At 38.6% G+C, this 19,613-nt stretch overlaps 1 protein-coding gene across 1 annotated transcript in view; it reads left to right on the forward strand.

The window, feature by feature from the left end:
* Positions 1-19,613, forward strand: part of GLIS3 (GLIS family zinc finger 3) — a 585,734-nt gene that overhangs the window by 187,784 nt on the left and 378,337 nt on the right. The window contains 1 exon segment of the mRNA XM_021006269.2: positions 11,740-11,947. Within this exon segment, the coding sequence (XP_020861928.1) occupies positions 11,740-11,947 (208 nt within the window).

Below are 19,613 nucleotides of genomic sequence, written 5' to 3' on the forward strand. Positions count from 1 at the left end.
GGGGACACACAAAGCAAGCACAGAGAATAGAAAGTAACCCAAAAGGTCATATGATCAACTCAGTGGAGTCATTGTTAGGCCCCCTGAGGCTTTCCTGGCATTTTATTCCTACACTCTCCCACACACTATGCCATGAGACTCAGAAAGAATGAACGAGCTTTGACAATTGCACATCAGTGATAGTCCACATCTGAGTGCTTTCTCTTCTCTGATGAAAGAGTAGACAAAAATGAAAATACTGATGGTTGTACTACAGACCACTGAGACAGAAGGAGAAGTTAGATGGGGAGTTTGATTGATAGATTAAAAATCCAACACTGCAACATGATATTGTTGTTATAGGGGACTTCAACTAGCCAGTCAGTCAGTTTTAGTTAACAGGCATTTTATTAAGCACTTACAATGTGCCAGGCACGGTACTAATGATTTGAGACTGGCGAGAGCTCAGGAGAGAGTTTAGGGCTACATAGACAGATCATTGAACTCATGGGAGCTGTTAAGATCACCATGTGAGATAGCATTAAGGGAGAAGAGAGGAAGGCCAGGACAAATCACTGAGGAACAGCAACTGTTAGTGTGTATAACCTGGATAAAGATCCAGCAAAGGAGGCTGAGAAGGAAGAGCCAGGGGATAGCAATGTCATATAAACCTAGAGAGGAGAGAGTGTCCTGGAAAAGAGAGTGATAAACAGTGGGCAAGGCTGTTCTTTCGGAGCTGGGCCAAGAACTAGCTGCCCCACGGCAATGAGGGAAGGGAGAAAGAGAAGGTAGGACTAAGGAACGTCAGAGGAGGGTGGTGCAGATGAGGATCACTTGCTGTACAAGCATTTCAGATTATAAGATCTGAGCCCTTGCTACCACATACCCATTTACTCAAAGACTGATAGAAGTCCTGAGAAAAGACCTGCTTTCCCTCACAACTTCCCTTCCTGGTTCCTGTCTATCCATAGGCATAATAATGCAATCTACTGTGTCTTTACTCAAACTTTTCTGGTAACCTGAATTTTTGTTTCAACCACAGAAAAACCAGGGATTAGTCAGATAAATATAAATATAAATTTAGGCAGTGAGCCCAACCTGTGCCTAAATGTTAGGAATGTTCCTAACGTGGCACTCAGAGCAATTGTGATTGTACTCATAATTTTTTATTTAAAGTGAAGTCAGAGCAGAGAATTGAATGTACATTAGGGACCATTATATTTTTCTTAGACTTAAAGAGCTAATTATTTTAACGGGGTGTTCCAGGTTGACTCTGGTACTTCCTCTTTCTTTTTTGCTATATTTAGAGAAGATGATAAATTTGCAACATACTTTATTGATGATTTCATCTATCAAAATGTGGAGGAAATGACAAGAAGAACTTGTATTCTCATCCTGATTCTGACCAACAAGAAGGAGCTGGTTGCCGCTAAAGCAGAAACGATAGGAATCTTGGGGACGCCTATCATCTTTGAGTTCATGATGGGGAAGGAGAAGAAAATTAGACCTAAAAGAGCATATGGAATAGATTTGGGAAGAGCAAATGTCGAGGAGTTCAGAGAAAGGATAGGTAGTATGCAATGGATGAATATTTTGCATGAGAAGTTGACTCAGGAGGAATCAGGTGCACCCAAGGATGAAATTCTAAAGACATGAACATAAATTGTTCTGTGGGGGAGTTCTGTGAAAGAGAGCTGTCAAAAGAGACTCATGTGGCTGCACAGGGAACTAACTCATAGATAGATTCAGATTTTTAAAAGACATTATGGAAGTTTAAGACAAATGTAAATAACTGAAAAGATGCATAAAGGAATGGGATTGTTTTCTATGGGTGTTGTAGAAATGGCAAATACCAGAATGATTTGAGGCTGTTGCTAAATACTAAGGGAATAAAAAAGTTTCTCTCTCTCTCTCTCTCTCTCTCTCTCTCTCTCTCTCTCTCTCTCTCTCTCTCTCTCTCTCTGTGTGTGTGTGTGTGTGTGTGTGTGTGTGTGTGTGTGTCCTTTTTTTAAGGCTGTACTGAGGTTAAGAAAAGGCTCAAAGGAGGGTCACACCAGTGTTTGGGATGGATGGGATGATGATAAAGGACACTGGTGAGAAGACTGAACTTTTCAATTCTCATTTTACTTCTGCAAACCTTTTCAGTTATTTGCATTTATTTTTATCTTCTATAATTTCTTTTTTAAAATCTTAATTTGTCCATGAGGTGTTTTTTTTTTTCTTTAACAGAGAAAATTATCTTTGAATTGGGAAGGACAGAACATAAAGGATTGGTAGGTAGTAGAAATCATCACAGGATAAGTGACACGGTGGCCAAAAAGTGAATGCTAGCTGTCCTACTCTGTATTTAGAGAGATTTCACGTCCAGAATAAGAGATCTAATAGTTCCGTTTTGCTCTACCCCAGTTAACCCAGATCTTCTCGAGGACTGTATTTTTTATTTTTAAAATTTTAGCCAAGATAGCAGAAAGTTTGAATGTATCCAGGTGCACGTGATCAGGATGATGGAAGGAGTAGAGATCATGCCATATGGTAATTGGTTTAAAGAACAGGGGATTTTTTTTTGCCCAGGACAAGAGTGGACTGGATGGGTGGGTGGGTGGGTGGGGGGCATGATAATTTGTTTAAAGGATTTTAAGGGCTGTCGGACAGAAAGGAAGTTAGCCTTTTCCTGCTTTGCTCTGGTGGGCTGAGTTATAAGGAGTGGATAGAATTCACAGAGAGGAAGATTTAGGCTTGATATAATGAAAAACAAGTTTAAAACATTCAAGAGTTATGCTAAAGTAGAACTGTTTGCATCAGGAAATAGTGGATGAGCATTTTTTTGGCGGGGAGGGGGAAGTGTCAAAGGGAAATTTGGTCAGGTATTGATTCTATCTCTTAAATTCTTTGGTTCTCAGAAAATTTGTAGAGGCAGATGACACACTTTCAGCTAGGAAAGACTGCGGGATTGAGGGAGCATTTTAATCTGAGTCTTGAAGAGAAGGATTTTGATAGGCAGAGATGAAGGTGTAATATCTTCCAGACACTGAAGATGATTTGAATGTATCCTCATCATTTTTTGTAACCTCATTATGAAAAACAAATTGGGTGCAAGTGCTAAACCATGCCATACTTGGTATCAAGTGAAACCTTTATTGAATTTAGAGTTACAAGATTCAGGTTATAGATTAACTGCAGCATTTAGTTACTATGTGATCCTGGGTAAATCACTTCCCTTCTTGGGAGTCAGATTTTATCTCTGTAAAATGAAGGAAACTGGAGACAATTTTTTAAGGTCCCTCACAATCTTAAATCTTAAAATCCTACGACCCAAATAGAAAACACTGATTAAAAATACTAAGTCTGTTAGGTCAAACTGCTGGTTCCTAGACTTTGAAATATAAAATATTCCCCATATCTACTAGATTACAGTGTCTAAAATGTATGTGTGATTTAGAGTTTTTGTCTATCTTCATTTAAGCAATAGGTGTATATGTTTTTTGAAAAATTGTGTAGTGTCTAAAAATAAGCAATATTTCAAAAAGAAAACCAGCACGTGGGTAGAGATGGCACATCTGGTAGTCAGCAGAGCTATGCAGTTTGTTTCCAGGGAATGACGAGCCAAAGAACGTTCAAAGCTGGCCAACCGAAAACTTTGTGTTCTCTCACAGTGACACCTGGTAAAATGATTGGTTTCATCAAACTGAAAACAAAAAGAGCATTGGAATTGGGTGGTGAAATAATACACCAAGAGCTTTATAATACACAAGAAGTCTGGAAAAGCTACTGGATTTTCAAATGCTGGAGGGCATGGACTGTATATAATTCATCTTAGGATGAGATTTTATAGTTGGAAGGAATTTTAGGTTGTTTAGAGAGAGGAAAGAAGTGAGACACTAAGACTTACCAAAAAACACATAAAGCTGACACATAGAGTGGCAGAGCTAGGATTTGAACTCAGGTTTTTTAAATCAAGATCTAGTTTTCTTTTCATGTTACACACTGGTTGTTTAGTCTAACCCCCTCATTTAACAGAAGTGAAAACTGAAGCCCAGGAAGGGAAGGAACATGACATATCCAAAGTTACATAGTAGTGGAACCAGGAATCCAAGCCAGGTCTTCTGAAGCCATTTCCAATGGTTTTGCTACCACATTATACTATCTGCTTTCATAATCCCAACAGAGCTTTAAGCATAATAATCGTTCAATAAAGGTTTCTTGAATTGAAAACTTCTTTCTTTTTCATTCCCAATGGAATCTAAATGTGTTTAGCAAAAAGATAAGAATGCAAAGAGGTGACTGCATACCTGTGTAATTGAGATTTTCACCCATATTTCTAGAATTATGGTAATTGCATCCTGTCAAAGTTAAGCCTTATGTGGAAAGGCCAAAAGATGTTCAGAGATAATATTCCATTTCTGGAGGTATCTGCAACCATTAGTTATCCTCCCATTGCTATTCAATAAGCATCAGTACATCAGTTCCTTCCTTTACTGTTGTGGATTGAGTGTGTTTGGTAGAGTAGAAGCCACAGTGATATGATGATGATGACAATGACAATGAAACAAACAGCAATCAACCATTTATAGAGTATTTTAAGGTTTACAAAGTCCTTTACAAACATTTTCTCATTTTATTGTATCCTTGCTTGTGCTTGTGACAGAGTGCAATAGTTTTTGAGTTAATAAAATTGAATGAAAATGAGAGGGATGGATTGATTGATTAAGGCTCTTTGTCTCTGAATCTCTCTTTGTATCTCTGTCTTTATTTCTGTGCCTCTGTCTCTTTCCACATAAGTTTTCAGAGTCCCTTCCCAAATGATATCATATTTGGGATATAATTTAACTTTACTGTTTTTGTTAGTGCATTCACACACACACTTTTGAGAGAGAGAGAGAGAGAGAGAGAGAGAGAGAGAGAGAGAGAGAGAGAGAGAGAGATGGTTTGAACCTATATTTGGGGAAGCCTGGGAGCTTAGAATGAGTGGGTCTGGGTCTGGCAAAGGCTATTATAGAATCATAGGATCAAAGATTTATACCTAGAAGGGACCATAGAGGCTATCTCCCTCCCAATTTTCCAGATAAAACTGATACTGAGAAAGATGAAATGACTTGACCCATGTTCACACAGACTAGCGAATATCTTTTATAAACTCAGGTCTTCTGCTGGACTCTGTTTTGCCTGGCTGCTTATGCTCAGCTGGTCCTTCAAGCTTTGGATTCTGGGTTCCAGGTCTCAGAATTTAGGAAGCAATGAAAACAGAGCCTTGGCACATGTGTAATTCTGAGTGGTACAATTATCAGCCCCTAGAATACAACAGGCCTAGAATCTAGATGTGTTTGTTGGTGGGAGGTTGGGGTTGAGAGGATTGTCATGCAGGTAGAGTGCCATAAAAGTCTATGGTCAAACAGTTATTTGCCTCCATTTTACCAGGCAACTGGTATCTTTATCAAATTGACTCAATTTATTCTTACAGAGAATGATCAGTTGGGTTACAGAAATGATAAAACATATGCCTGCTTTTATGTATACGAAAGAGGAATGAGTATATTGGCTAGTGAGAACTGATTGTTAAATTTTTCATTGTGGCAACTTACATCTCAGAAAAATCAACAAACACAATAAATCAGGGCTTGATATTTTTGTCTTGTTATTGTCTAGGCTAAGGAAGGCAGTGGAGAAAATATTAATAACGCAGATGAAGATTAAAAGTGTGTCCTTTGGATATATGTGTGTGTGCATAGACGTATATGTATATATATGTATACATACATATATGTATGTGTATATGTGCATATATACATATACATATAAATTTTGAGAGCTGGTTGTTAAACATTTACCGTAATGACCCTGGGTTCCATCCATTCTTAGTTGCAAATTGCCAATATGTGAAGCCTTACAAGGTACACCATTAGTAAAATTTGTGACTACTGAATGTAGGAAAAAGTTGCTAAATAAAATCAGAGGATGTATATAAAGGAAGTATGAAAGGCAAATGGTATGGTATAGTGGAAAAATCACTAGGAAGACTGAGTTCAAATTTGAGCTACACTATTTATAAATTGCGACCTTGGGGAAATCACTTCTCTGGTCCTTTGTTTCTTTATCTATAAAATAAAGGGGCTGGACTAAATGATTTCTAAAGTCCCTTCTAACTTGTGAAGTCCTATGAGCCTACAAGTAGTATTCCCAAGGTATGCCATCTATAGGCCTTGGAGCAGAGTAGCTGAACTTGAATTAGGAGACCCAAACTCAAATTCTGGCTCTGATGCTGCCAAGCTCCATGCCTTCGGGTGATTCATTTTACTTCCTTAAAACTTAGTATCTTCTTCTGAAAAATAAGGATGCTAATAGCTGAATTCCCCACCTCGTAAGATGGGGGAGCATCTTGTCAACCTTAAAAACACTGTCTAGGGGCAGCTAAGTGGCACAGTGGATAAAGCTCTGGCCTTGGAGTCGGGAAGACCTGAGTTCAAATGCAGTCTCAAGCACATAACACTTACTAGCTGTGTGACCCTGGGCAAATCACTTAACCCCATTACCTCACCAAAAAGTAAAACAAAAAAAAAACACTGTCTAAATATGTATTGTTGTTGTTATTGTTTTTTTAATTATCTCACAGAGTAGTCCACCTACTTCATAGGTTGTTTCGAAGAAAGATCTGTTTAAATGCTAAATTGCTTATCATTACTAGTTGCTACTGGGCAGCTAGGAGGCACAGATGATAGAGCAACAGGCCTAGAGTCAAGAAGACCTGAGTTCAAATCCATTCAAATGGCCTCGGGCACTTACTGGGTATGTGATGCTGGACAAATCACTTCATCCTGTTTGTCTGTTTCCTCATCTGTAAAGTGAACTGGAGAAGGACATGGCAAACCACCCCAGTATCTCTGTCAAGAAAACCTCAAAAGGGGTCATGCGGAGTTGGACAGGACTGAAAAATGCCTGAACAATAACAACTAGCTGGTACTGGACACAAATCCTATTTTGCTAAGGAGTTGTTGTTATTGTTATTTGTCCTTTGTTCTTGAAGAGGACAATGACATCAGGGAGGTGATGCCATGACATGCAAGTGAAGTTGGACTTAAGTGAGGGAGGGTTGTGCAAAGTCACCAGCCTCACCTTCTCCTCTGAAGCCATCTGGGTCCAGTAGCAAGATACAGACCAGGGCCACTGGAGATGGTGCTGGATGCACTTGGAGAGTTTGGCCTTTTTAAGCTAAGGTCTTTCTGGGTCTCAATTTGACTGAGGCAACCAACATCCATTCAGTGATTAAGGCTAGGTAAGAAATGAGGCAGAAAATGGACTCTTTTACCCAGTCAAAAAAAAAAATCAACCTGGGAGGGAAAGACCCTCAGGGTTTCTGGCTAAAACAGACACAATTGCTATTTGCATTTACTGTGAGCCAGTCAGGGCCAACCCTCCCCCCCAACAATGACCACCTGGGAGTAGACCAGTTTGGAATGAATAAATTACTCTGTTTAAGGGCTCCTTGAGGGTGGGGGCTGTTTTTTCGTTCCTCTGTATGCATGGAGCCTAGTGCCTAATATTTTGATTGATCCAAGAGATAACAGATAATGGCAATTGTAGCTCTCTGAACACTAGGACATTTTTACAAATAGTGGTAGGGAGTAGTGACTACACATCCTACCTACCCACCCATCGTTACTCCCAGCACACTGCTGGAAAGTAGATTTGAAGGTTAAGACAATAGGACATCTCTCAGTGAGGTTGATTCCTATACTAATACACTGACTGCTGCTGCTACTACTACCAACAACAGCTAACATTTATATAGCGTTTTAATGTTTGCAGAATGCTACTCAAATGACTCCATTTTATCCTCATAACAACCTTGTGAGAGAGGTGCTCTTATTAACTACTTTAAGCACAATGGATGGAGTGCTGGGTCAGGAGTCAGGAAGACTCATTCTCATGAATTCAAATCTGGCAACAGGCACTTAAAAAATTGTGTGACTCCAGGCAAGTCTCTTAAGCCTGTTTGCCTCAGTTTTCTCATATGTAAAATTAGCGGGAGAAGAAAATGGGAAATAATTCTAGTATCTTTGTCAAGAAAACCCCAAATGGGGTCACAAAGAATCAGACATGACTGAAAAATGACTCTATATAGATAAGGAAACAATCTGACAAGTTAAGTGACTTGCTCAGGGTCACACAGCTAGAAAGTATCTGAAGAGGGATTCAAATCTGTATCATCTTAATGCCAAAGCTTACAATGAATTAAGCAGAAAAGAACAAAAACAACAAACAACAAAAAAATTCCCCCCCAAAACATTCAGTATGCTTACTGTCAAGATGAAGTCTGTGTTTGATTAAGCAGTACAGAACAGCTGTGATGGTGATTCATGAAGGTAAAAGAAGTCTGGACGAGTTAGGGGTGAGTGGGGAACATTTAGTTTAGACATTAGAGAAAATTAAGAGAACACTATTCATGGGAACTTATGGGATTTTAAGCTTCCTAAAACCAAGACCAAATACCTAGTGCTTACTTTAAATGTTAGTGACTACTATGACTTTTGTGAGGTAAATTAATCATAATATAATTCAGAGATCTGGTCAAGGTGACCATTTAAATGTCCAATATCTCAGAGTGTTAAGAATTCCTAGATGTGACTGTTATGGAAGATAAAATGAATTTAAGAAAGCTCATTTATATCATTAAGAATATATAAAATTAAGCCAAAATGATTCTTGCTTTGAAATGGGGATAAGAAAAATTGTGGTTATACTATGCTATCCTACTTTGATCCCAGGTCCAGCAAAAGGGGGGAAAAACCCACATACATATGTATATTATATATATGTGTGTATATATACATACATATACATATATAGGTACATATATATGTGAGAATTTGGTAAGAAATTCTTAGAACTTAATTTGCTAAAATGGGCTCAGATATTTCATTTAGAAGAAATGGGAACAGAATGTACAGTCACCCAGACTTGACTAGGTGGTTTGCTAAAATGTATGAAAAAAAAAAAAAGTTTAACCTTGCGGAATGAATGTCTTGGATGATTTGGCCATGATTATTATTTTTAACAAATGACTCATGACAGTGTTTGCCTCTCCTCTCTCTGCTTCTCACTTTTCTCTAACAGCAGAGATTCTTGTGGGTTTCTTTCTTTCTTTTTTTCCTCTTTGGGCTGTCCCAAATTTTCTAACACTGGAAGATTGTTCCTAATGGAAATAAAAATTCCTACCAGAGTTGGTTCTTATGCTGCTGTCAAGAAGAAAACTTGCTCAAGAATCCTGTCAACCTGGTTTTTGGATACCTGGCTGTGTCTTAGGGAATAGATCATTGGAAGGAAGGGGGATGGACCAGGGTTGGAAAGCTGTAAGCTAGAATAGTATCTTTTTCCATATGTCCTCAACAACTTTCTCTTTTAAAGAAAGAGAGGGATAAAAAGAAGAAAATAGGATGGAGGGAAATATATAGCAATCATAACCATGAATGAGAATGAGATTAGTTTACCCATAAAATGGAAACAAATAGCAGAATGGATTAGAAACCAGAATCCCACAATATGTTTTTTTACAAGAGACACATGTGAAACAGAAAGACACACACAGAGTTAAAACAAGGGGCTGGAGAAGAATCTATTATACTTCAGCTAAAGCAAAAAGGGGGGGGGGAATAGCATGATCTCAGACAAAGTCAAAGCAAAAAAAGACCTAGTTTGAAGAAATAATCAGGGAAATGACATTTTGATAAAAGGTAGCATAGACAATGAAGTAATATTAAAATTTTTTTTATAGCAAGTTTCTTTGATAAAGGCTTCTTTTCTCAAATATATGGGGAACTGAGTCAAATTTATAAAAATAAAAGCCATTCCCTAATTGATAAATTATCAAGGGATATGAACAGGCAGTTTTCAGAAGAAGAAAACAAGCTATCTATAGTCATACCAAAAAAATTGCTGTAAATCGCTATCGATTAGAGAAAGGAAAATTCAAACAACTCTGATGTACCACCTCACATCTATCAGAAATGACAAATGCTGGATGGGATGAGGGAAAAATAGATATACTAATGAACTGTTGGTGGAGTTGTGAACTGGTCCAGTCATTCTGGAGAATAATTTGGAACTATGACCCCAAAGGCTATAAAACTGTGGGTACCCTTTGACCCAGCAATACCACTACTGGGCCTGTACCCCAAAGAGATAAAAGGAAAAGAGCTTACATTACAAAAAGTATTTATAGCAGCTCTTTTTGTGGTGGTAAAGAATTGGAAATTGAGGGAATACCCATCAATTGGGGAATGGCTGAACAATTTGTGGCACATGATTGTGATGAAATACTATTATGCTATATGATGAGGAGGATGGTTTCAGAAAAAAAAACACAAGAAGACATCTATGAACTGATGCAAAGTGAAGTAAGCAGAATCAGAAGAACATTGTATACAGTTACAACAACATTGTAATGATAATCAACTGTAAAAGACTTAGCTACTGTGATCAATACAATGATCCAAGATGATTCCAAAGGACTCATTTTGAAAAATGCTACTAACCATCTCCAGAGAAAGAACTGATGAACTCTCAGTGCAAATTGAAGTTTTCTCACTTTCTTCACTTTTCTTGCTTCCTTCCCTTCCCCCTCCCAAATATGGCTAATATGGAAATATGTTTTGCATGATTTCACACGTGTAATTGATATCACATTGCTTGCCTTCTCAGTGGGTGGAGGAGGGGCAGTATGGAGGGGGAGAATTTGGAACACAAAATTTAAAAAGAGAATGTTAAGAAAACATATTTTTAAAGTTTCTCTTTTAACATCAGAGGGGCAGATTCTGAAGGAAAGCAGACCTGTTGCATTGGTATGCATAATGAAATGTCTTTTCTCTGGTGGTGGACTGACATCTATTAACATCTTTAAGAACATGTGTTTTGTTATACTATCTGTCCTGCCACTTGTCATCTGCAGGAGACACATAAAGAAGGAGAAAGGAAGGGCATAAGAATTTATATAGCACTGTGCTAATAAGTGCTTTTTACAAATTTATCTCATTTGGTCTTCATAATGACTCTGGGAAGTAGGTGCTGTTATTATTTGCATTTTACAGTAGAAGAAACTGAAGCAAACAGAGATTTTTTTAACGTGACTTACCTAGGGTCACACAGCTAGTAAGTGTCTGAGGCCAGATTTGAATTCGGATTTTCCTGACTCCAGGCCCACTGTTACTGTAACTCCAGTAGCACCTTTCCCTGTGTCGGCCAAGGATGGGTCATTATTGCATGTAGAGGCAGATATGGGATGAAGGGTCAGTTGTGATGCATACTTGCTGGGAGACCTGGAGTAAGTTAATTCACATTTCTAAACTTCACTTTACTTTTCCAGAGAAGAAAGGTGTATAATACTTGCATCACTCACCTCTCAAGGTCTTTCTGAGGAAAGTATTCTATAAAACTGTCAAGTGCCATTGGAATGTAAGCTATTAGATAAGGAGGTTAGAAGACACATTTCTTCCTGGCCTTGGCTATGACTTGCATAGAAGGAGCAAAATCTAAGAATATCATGGATGAGAGGTGATTGCGTAAACCCAAAGGTCTCTACTATGTAATTATGTTAATGTCACCTCTACCAGCAAAAAAATAAATAAAAGTCTCCTTTGTTTCTCTGACCCCAAACAATATGGAGGCTAGAGGATGTTTAATGGAGAAGGGGTTCAGCATGAATGGGGGTGTATATGTATTCTACTTTTTGCATGCAGGATATGAAAGCTAATCTGATTCATTTATTTTTAGGGGGTCTTGGCTATGGGCCTCAGTGCAAGTCCATTGGAAAAGGCAGCTGCAACAATCTAGTGGTCACCAGCAGTCCCATGATGGTTCAACGGCTGGGACCCATATCACCTCCTGCAAGCCAGGTCTCTACAGCATGCAACCAGATCAGTCCTAGCTTACAGAGGGCAATGAATGCAACCAACATGAATATACCTCCTTCAGATACCAGGTCTTGAGTTATTTATTTGTTTTTCTTTCTCTACAGGATGACATACCCTGGGAGTGTTTTCCCTCCATTTTCCCTGCACATAAACATGTGCATGCATATAGTCATGCTATTTCAACTGATTTGAAGGGGATAACATGTATGTCGAATGTGTATTTGGTTCATTAAAATCTTGATTGGAAGGAAAAGTTTTAAGACTGGGAAGCACATTATAGCTAAGTATCACCAGTTCACAGAAGAGGAAGGGACCTCAGAAGCTGTCCCATTCATACCTGGGCAGGAATCCACACTACATGTCTAGCAAGTAGCCATTCAGCTTCCATTTGAATATTGCTAGCAGTGGAAAGTGTAATATGAGTGGAGTTTAGTAAAAATCAGGGAGGAATTTTCAGGTGCCTAGTGGTAGAATCCTGATTTGTAATATTGTCAAGTCTCTGGTATAGAATGACATAAATATATGAACAGTAATGTGGCCAACAGAAATTTGAGATAATGTAAGCACCTATATGTGTATATATGACTGCATATATATGCATATGTACATGTCTATATGCATGTTTCTGCAGATTTATTTGCAACATGTCCTAGTATAGTGCCCAACATATAATAGGTGTTTAATAAATGTTTGTGACTTTGTCATTTATTCATGCATTCAACAAATATTCTTCCAGCACCTATAATCTTTTTAAGCCCTGGTTTCAAGCACTAAGTGGGGGAGAAAAAAAAAAGGTCCCTGCCCTTCAGGAACTTAAAACCTAGCTGGGGAGATAAAACATGCAAGTGCAAGGCAGTAATTATAGCCATATCAACATCTCACATTTATATAACATCTCAAAGTTTATAAAGTGTATTCCCTTAGGATTGTAGTTTAAGTATTATGATCTTCACTTAATATGAGTAAATGTCCAATAAGTGGTACCAGAAATAAGTTCCATTTTTTTTTCTCTCTACTGGGAGATCCATTGAGTGGGTTGGATAATGGATAATGAAAGGAATGGGTAGCCATCTTCCTCAGTAAAGTAGTTTTAAGGCTCTGAGGCTCAATTTTAGAATGTGCTGCTATGCAATAAAATGTGTTTATTTCAGTAATTGGAATACATGATTTCTTCTTTCAGGGCCTACCAGTTCTAGAAAAAAAGCTTCTCCTCCCCTTTTTCATTCTTTCTGAAAACATTACATATTTCTTTGTTTCAGGAGTGGCTATAAAATTATAGAGTTCCAGAATTGTTAGTTTTTCCTTTTTTTTTTAAGAGCAAAAAGAAAAAAATGCCAGTATTTTTTTTTTATGAGATAGAAGCTTGTTTTTTACCTGAGATATTTCATGATAGGAAGCTGCCTGTCATTTCCCTATTGATGGTTTTGCCTCGAGGGATTCCTCCAACTTCCTGAGAACTGCATGCAAAATTAGGTGTGCTCATGGGCTATGTGTCACCAGGAGCCCTTCATATTCCTGTCCATGCCATGTCCAGGTCCAAGCCTTGAAGGCAGAGTCCTAATAATCAATGGAGCAGCACGACTGAAGGCATAGAAAATTCATGCCATGTAACTCCAGTAGCACCTTTCCCTGTGTCGGCCAAGGATGGGTCATTGTTTTCTTGTTTGGGGGTATATTTAATTTCTTAGAACATTTTTCTATTTTTGAAAGAAAGCACGTTAAAGGTGCATTGAGAAAAAGTGTGTGTGTGTGTGTGTGTGTGTGTGTGTGTATGTGTATATGTGTTTTAAACTCTCCATGGAAGAAATTTAGATTGTTTACCCTGTAGTAGGACTCTATTACAGGGGCAACAAAAAAACCCTAGCTGGGGAGTGGCACTTAAAGGATGGGAAACTTAATTTTAAGCCATTTTGTAGGGTAAAAGGCAGATTTACTTGTGCTATTTAAAATGTATGTGCATGTTCTCATCAAGCTGCTTGAGGATGGAGAGCTAGTCAGCTCAACTTGAAGGTATTTTGGTTTCTAGGGAGAAGTAGAAGATGAAAGGGGAAAAAAAAGTTACCTTCATGTTTTACCCACCAAGGGCTGCCTGGTAAAAATGAATAAAAATCAAACAAACAAACCAATAAAAATGAACTTTTTGATGTCAGGTGTGACTGCTTTGCAGAAATGAAAACTTCTGCTGGTTATATAGGAAAATTATTCCTCGTTCCACTCAGTGAGATTATTTGTCTGAGAGGATAAGAACTATACTGGGGAGAGAGCATAGAGCTTTATTCTATGGGGTGTTCCAAAAGTCTTTATTTTAAGCTATTAAAGTTTAAAATGGCACAAAAGCTTTTGGGACACCTCATAAAGTCTCATAAGCATGTCTGCAAATACTATCTAAAAAGGCAAATGAGGTATATCTTACCCCCCTAGTTGTTTATTCACATTGGCAAGGAGTTTTCCCTAACTGAGAGAAACCTGAGATGCTCACAGGGCAACTTGCCATCTTCCTGAACTTAAGACAGCACTCAGGCAAGAGAAGAATTAAAATGATTCAGTGCATTTATATAGAACTTCTTATCTTTTAAAATATGTTTATATGCAACATTAGTATAGATTTAATTATTGTGAAATCCTGTGAGTTATTTAGGATGTTATTATTTTTATGCCCATTTTATTGATGACGATGAACAATTATTGGTACTGTATTCTCTCTCTCTCTCTTCCTTCCTCCTCCCCTCCCTTCTTTTTTCCTCCTTTCCTTCTTCTTTTAACATTCTTTTTTAAAATATTTTGAGTTCCAACTTCTTCCTCTTCCTCCAGGCTCCCCTGTTCTTATTGAGAAGGCAAGCAATATAATACCCATTATACATGTGAAATCATTTTAATTTATTTTTCTTTTTTTAACATTCATTTTTTAATTTTTGAATGCATATTTCTTGAGCACTTTAGATTTCCAAAGTTCTTTCCTTTATATGAGTCCTGTGAACCTGGCTATGCTGTTCAAGAGATATGTGACCTCAAGGAAGTCACTCCCCATTTTTAAGCCTTGGTTTTCTCATCTGTAAAATGAAAGGATTGGACTAGATGGTCTCCAAGGCCCCTTCTTGGTGCTGAGCCTATGATCCATTCTGAGTATGGCAAATCTCATTTTTCAGATGAAAACTCACCCAGGGCCATAGAGCTCCCAAGTGAGAGTTCTGGATTTGAACTGAGGTCTCCTGTGGCCAAGTCTAGCGCTCTTTCTTCTGCACTATGGTTAAAAGCCCTGGCTAAGGTTACATAGAAAGAGGCAGAGTGAAGACAGCGGGGCTAATGCATATCATGCCATGCCAGGGCCAAAGGGGCTGTCACAGTTAACTTTCTTCTTGCCTATCTGAGGAATGAACTACTTCTCCAGTGGGGAACAGTGGAGATTCTGGTTTGCTCTGGAATACACCCAGTAGACAGACTATGGAGTGACCCACAGAGCTATGGGTTTTAGGAGATCTCAGTTTACTTCTCTGTACAATGTGGGGGCAGGAGTTGGAGTGGGTTGGACTGGAGTTAAGGATACTGTTTCAGCTCTTATATATTATAAAACCATTCTTTGTTAAGAAATCCAGGTAATTCTGGTCTTGGGAGTGGCACAGTCCAATATTCTCTAGTTCCCTCAACCAGGACTCCCAGTACAATCAAAGACTAGACCAAACCTTCCGTAAAAGATGTGAGTGACCAATCTAGATGCCCAAGGACTAGCTTCATGGGAGCTCAGAAGATCTTTCAGGAAAGTATTGTGAGGAATCTTCTTTAGCCCAATTATTCTGGTCACTGAATTTCTCTCATGGCCTAAAGCTCAAACACTGCGCACATGTGTGTCATGCTCTGACAAGTGAGGGATTGTTACCTCACCAGCCACAATAGCTTTTCAACCACAAGCTCTGTGCTTTCCTATCCATTTTATTCTATTTGAACCATATCTGCTTTCCTTTTACGTAGATAGACCTCCAAATTGGCCAACCACCAGAAATAACACCTTTAGAATCAGATGAAAACAAGAACAAGTAGGGTATTATCAACCTATTGATAGAAATGTAGCCCTGCATACTTCATGGCCTCTCCCAGAGTCATTGACTGTTCAGTAGAACAGATGATTGAATAAAGATGTATGTAATGCTCCATGGAGAATAATCTAGCCTTTCTCCCCTCCCCTCCCCTCTTCTCCCTACTCTTCTATCCCCTTCCATTACTTCTCTCTTTCTCTCTATGGTTCGTTCCCTCCTCTTCCTACTCCCCCTCCCTCTCTTTTCTCCTTCCTTTCCTCTTCTTTCCTTCTTCCCCTCCCTCTTTTCTTCCCTCCTTCCTCCTCTCTCTCTTTTCTTCCCTCCTTTCCTCTCCTCTCTCTTTTCTTCCGTTTCTTACTTCCCTCCCTTCTTTCCTCCCTCCCATCCCACCCTCTTCTTCCCTTCCTCCCTCTGTCTTTCCCTCCCTCCCTTCCTTCTTTTTTCAGACCTTTGTTACATGTGAAGCTACATCTGTGAGGCCAAGCATGTTGCATTTCACCTCTTACTCATGTTTCTCCAGTACCCTTAGGAGGTTTAGGGGTGGGAGGAGGTCTCTGTGGGTTATACAAAGCCATATAAAATACAGGCTCCAGTGGAATGTAAGGAAAAGGGCTTTTTCATTTTTGCCTTTGTATATCTAGCAACTAGCACAATGCCTGACATATAGTGGATGTACATTAATGCTTGATGAATCAACTTGAATATGGTCTTGAAGAGGTCATAATTCGATTTAATAAGACAGAACACAGGATCATAGCAATCAGAGCTAGAAGGACCTTAGAGATTTTCTGGTCCAACTGCCTCATTTTCTAGATGAAGAAACTGAGGTTCCAGGAAAGTGACTGACTTGCCCAAGACCACATACATGGCAAGTTGCATATGCAAATGATCAATTAAATGGTAGATGAAAAATGGCACATGAAAGGCAGCACTAAGTTGAAGAGTGGCTGGACCTGAAGTCAGGAGGTTTGGGTATATATTCTGGGTCTGGCACAGACTACCTGTGTGATCTGGCTATTCACTTTGCCTCTCAGCTTTAAGCAACTTTGTTTATAAAATGGAGACAATAATATCTGTACTATCCACTTCACAGAGTCATTCTAAGGGAAGTACCTGAGTGTACGAGCAGGAGTTGTTTTATTTAGGCTAAATAAATGACAGAGACAATATGTACCATGGGAGTTTGTAGGAACTGAATCCCTTAGGGCTTACATAACTGGAAAAGTCTTCACCAAGGAGTGAATCTAGAAGAATCATAGGATTCTAGACCTCTGGGCTAGAATGTTTGAGGCGATCTAGTCTAGTACCTACTTATGACAAAGATTTGGGTAGACAGGGAAGAGAGGAAGGCATTGTTACAAGCACAGCATTGTAAGCATCTTTCTTATAAGTCATTAGAAACATAGGGAATAAATAGTTTCATGTTGCAGCAGGAAGAATATAATTTCTATATCTTTGGGGAGAATTTTTTTTTATTACAACCACATTAGAAAAATAAAATTGATTAATAAGCGCACATTTATTAAGTACTTACTATGTGCCAGGCACTATGTTAAAAAAAAAAAGTTAAAAAGATACAGTCCAAGGCATGTAGAGTCTTTGGATGATCAAGTATATCGGAACAGAGAGTATGAAAGGGGAAGTGAACAGACTGTTATTAGATACCTGCCAGGCACCGTGCATAGTTATCTCATTTGTTAGGAGTTCACCTCTGTGTGGCTACATGGTGTGGTAAAGTGCTGGACAACTGAAATCAGGAGACTTGGTTCAAATCCAGCCTCTGACACTAGTTCTGTGTTATGAATATAGGCAAGTCACTGGACCTTTCAGAATCTCTATTTCCTCATCTGTAAAACGGATATAATACATGCAGTGCCTAACTCCTAGGGTTTTTGTGAGGAAAGCAATTTGTTAGCCTTAGAGCATTATATAAATATGAGTTATTATTATTTAATCAGGCTTAGACCTAGCCATAAGTTGTGCATAATTTGAGGAAGAGGACATAAATTCTTCAGCTTTGGAGAGGACAAACCAGATTGCTATTGAAAATTCTTTCTGACCTCACACATAGAAAAACTTTAGGTTTCTCATAAGCAAAGCAGGTGAAGAGGAGGAATGAAATGCTTTTTAGATACGATTCCTGCTTTTAAAATAAGAAATACACCAGTATTGCTGGATCCAGCATATATGCCATTTACTCAACAAGGATCACTGAGCTCAGTCAGTAAAACCTTGATGCTTTATTTTCTAAAGGCCCTCCCAAGCTATTGGGTGAGAATCAGGACCAATCACGTCTTACTTAAAAATGACATCTACAGCATTCAGTGAACCAGAGATAACACTGTTCCATTGCATGGCTGGGGAGGGGCCTGGGAGGCTAGTGGCATGGAGAAAAACTCTCTAACCATAAGATTGACAGACCTATCCTGGATCACTCCCAGAACCCACTGTGGGAAGCACAATGATGGCCATTCCTCAAAAAATCTGAAAAAAACTGTAGAAACCTAGGCCGATTGTGCCTTCACCCTCTCTTTGGGTGTGACCTGAAAGAATTTCAGAAATATGAGGGTGTGTGTGCACAAGTCAAATTATGTCAAGGACAGTTACTTGCACTCTCACCATTAACGTCATTGGCAAACATTACTTCATTCTCTGGGAAAAGCTCATTGATCCTGTTTAATCACCTTATGTGGAGAACCTGAAAAGTGAAATGTTGAATGCTTGGATATAGAAAACGTGATCTTTGGATCCACTTTCAGCGGGGAAAAGGGAGATAGGAAACTTGGATGATACATTCTACTCTTCATTCCATTTCTTTTTTTTTTTCTTTTTGTTTTGTTTTGGTTTTGGTGAGGCAACTGGGGTTAAGTGACTTGCCCAGAGTCACAGCTAGTAAGTGTTATGTGTGTGAGGTTGGACTTGAACTCAGGTCCTCCTGACTCCAGGGCTGATGCTCTTTCCACTGTACCACCTAGCTGCCCCATTCCATTTCTTTTGTAAAGATTTGCTCTTCTCCAGCAGAAATAATTATGGTATCCAGTCTTAGAATCCTTATGAGGATTTAGACAACTTTGGTTTAAGATTTTTTTTTTTAGATCCAAAACAAATCAGCAAAGATGCCCACATCTCAATAGGATGTCAATACAAGTACAGATAAAGACAGCCCAGTTTTCTAGACCCATTTAGTGTCTGTGTACCGGGGTAAAGGGAGGCATATAAATTCTTGTGTTATGATAAAGTTGCCATTTCTAACGCATTTGTTTCTGTATGTGAAGGAAACAGCTTAATCACAGAACAGGATGAAGTTTTAAAGTGGCTAAAGCAGGAATAGAAACCATTTGTGTTAGATTCATAGATGTCAGAGCTGAAAAAGACCTTAATGATCTTCAACCCAAGTTCAGCAAGTGATATTACTAGATAGAAGGTCTTGACACATCATAAAGGCTGGAATTGGAATGGGGCTTTTAAATTTTTCTTTCTCCTCAGTTATATTTGTACCTGAAATTATGAGAAGTTAAATTCTTCCTAGGATGAGCCTTTTCAAGGTTAATAATAGTAATGATAGTAATAAAATAACTCACATTTTTATAGCACTTTAAGGTTTGCAAAGTGCTTTATATATGTTCCTTCGCTTGATCTGCTCACTAACTCTTTTAAGGTAGGCAAGAAATGAATTTTAATCCTCATTTGATAGATTAGGGGA

Source organism: Phascolarctos cinereus, unplaced genomic scaffold, assembly GCF_003287225.1.
Source record: "Phascolarctos cinereus isolate Bilbo 61053 unplaced genomic scaffold, phaCin_HiC Scaffold_4;HRSCAF=312, whole genome shotgun sequence".
In the NCBI taxonomy this organism is placed as follows: Eukaryota; Metazoa; Chordata; class Mammalia; order Diprotodontia; family Phascolarctidae; genus Phascolarctos; species Phascolarctos cinereus.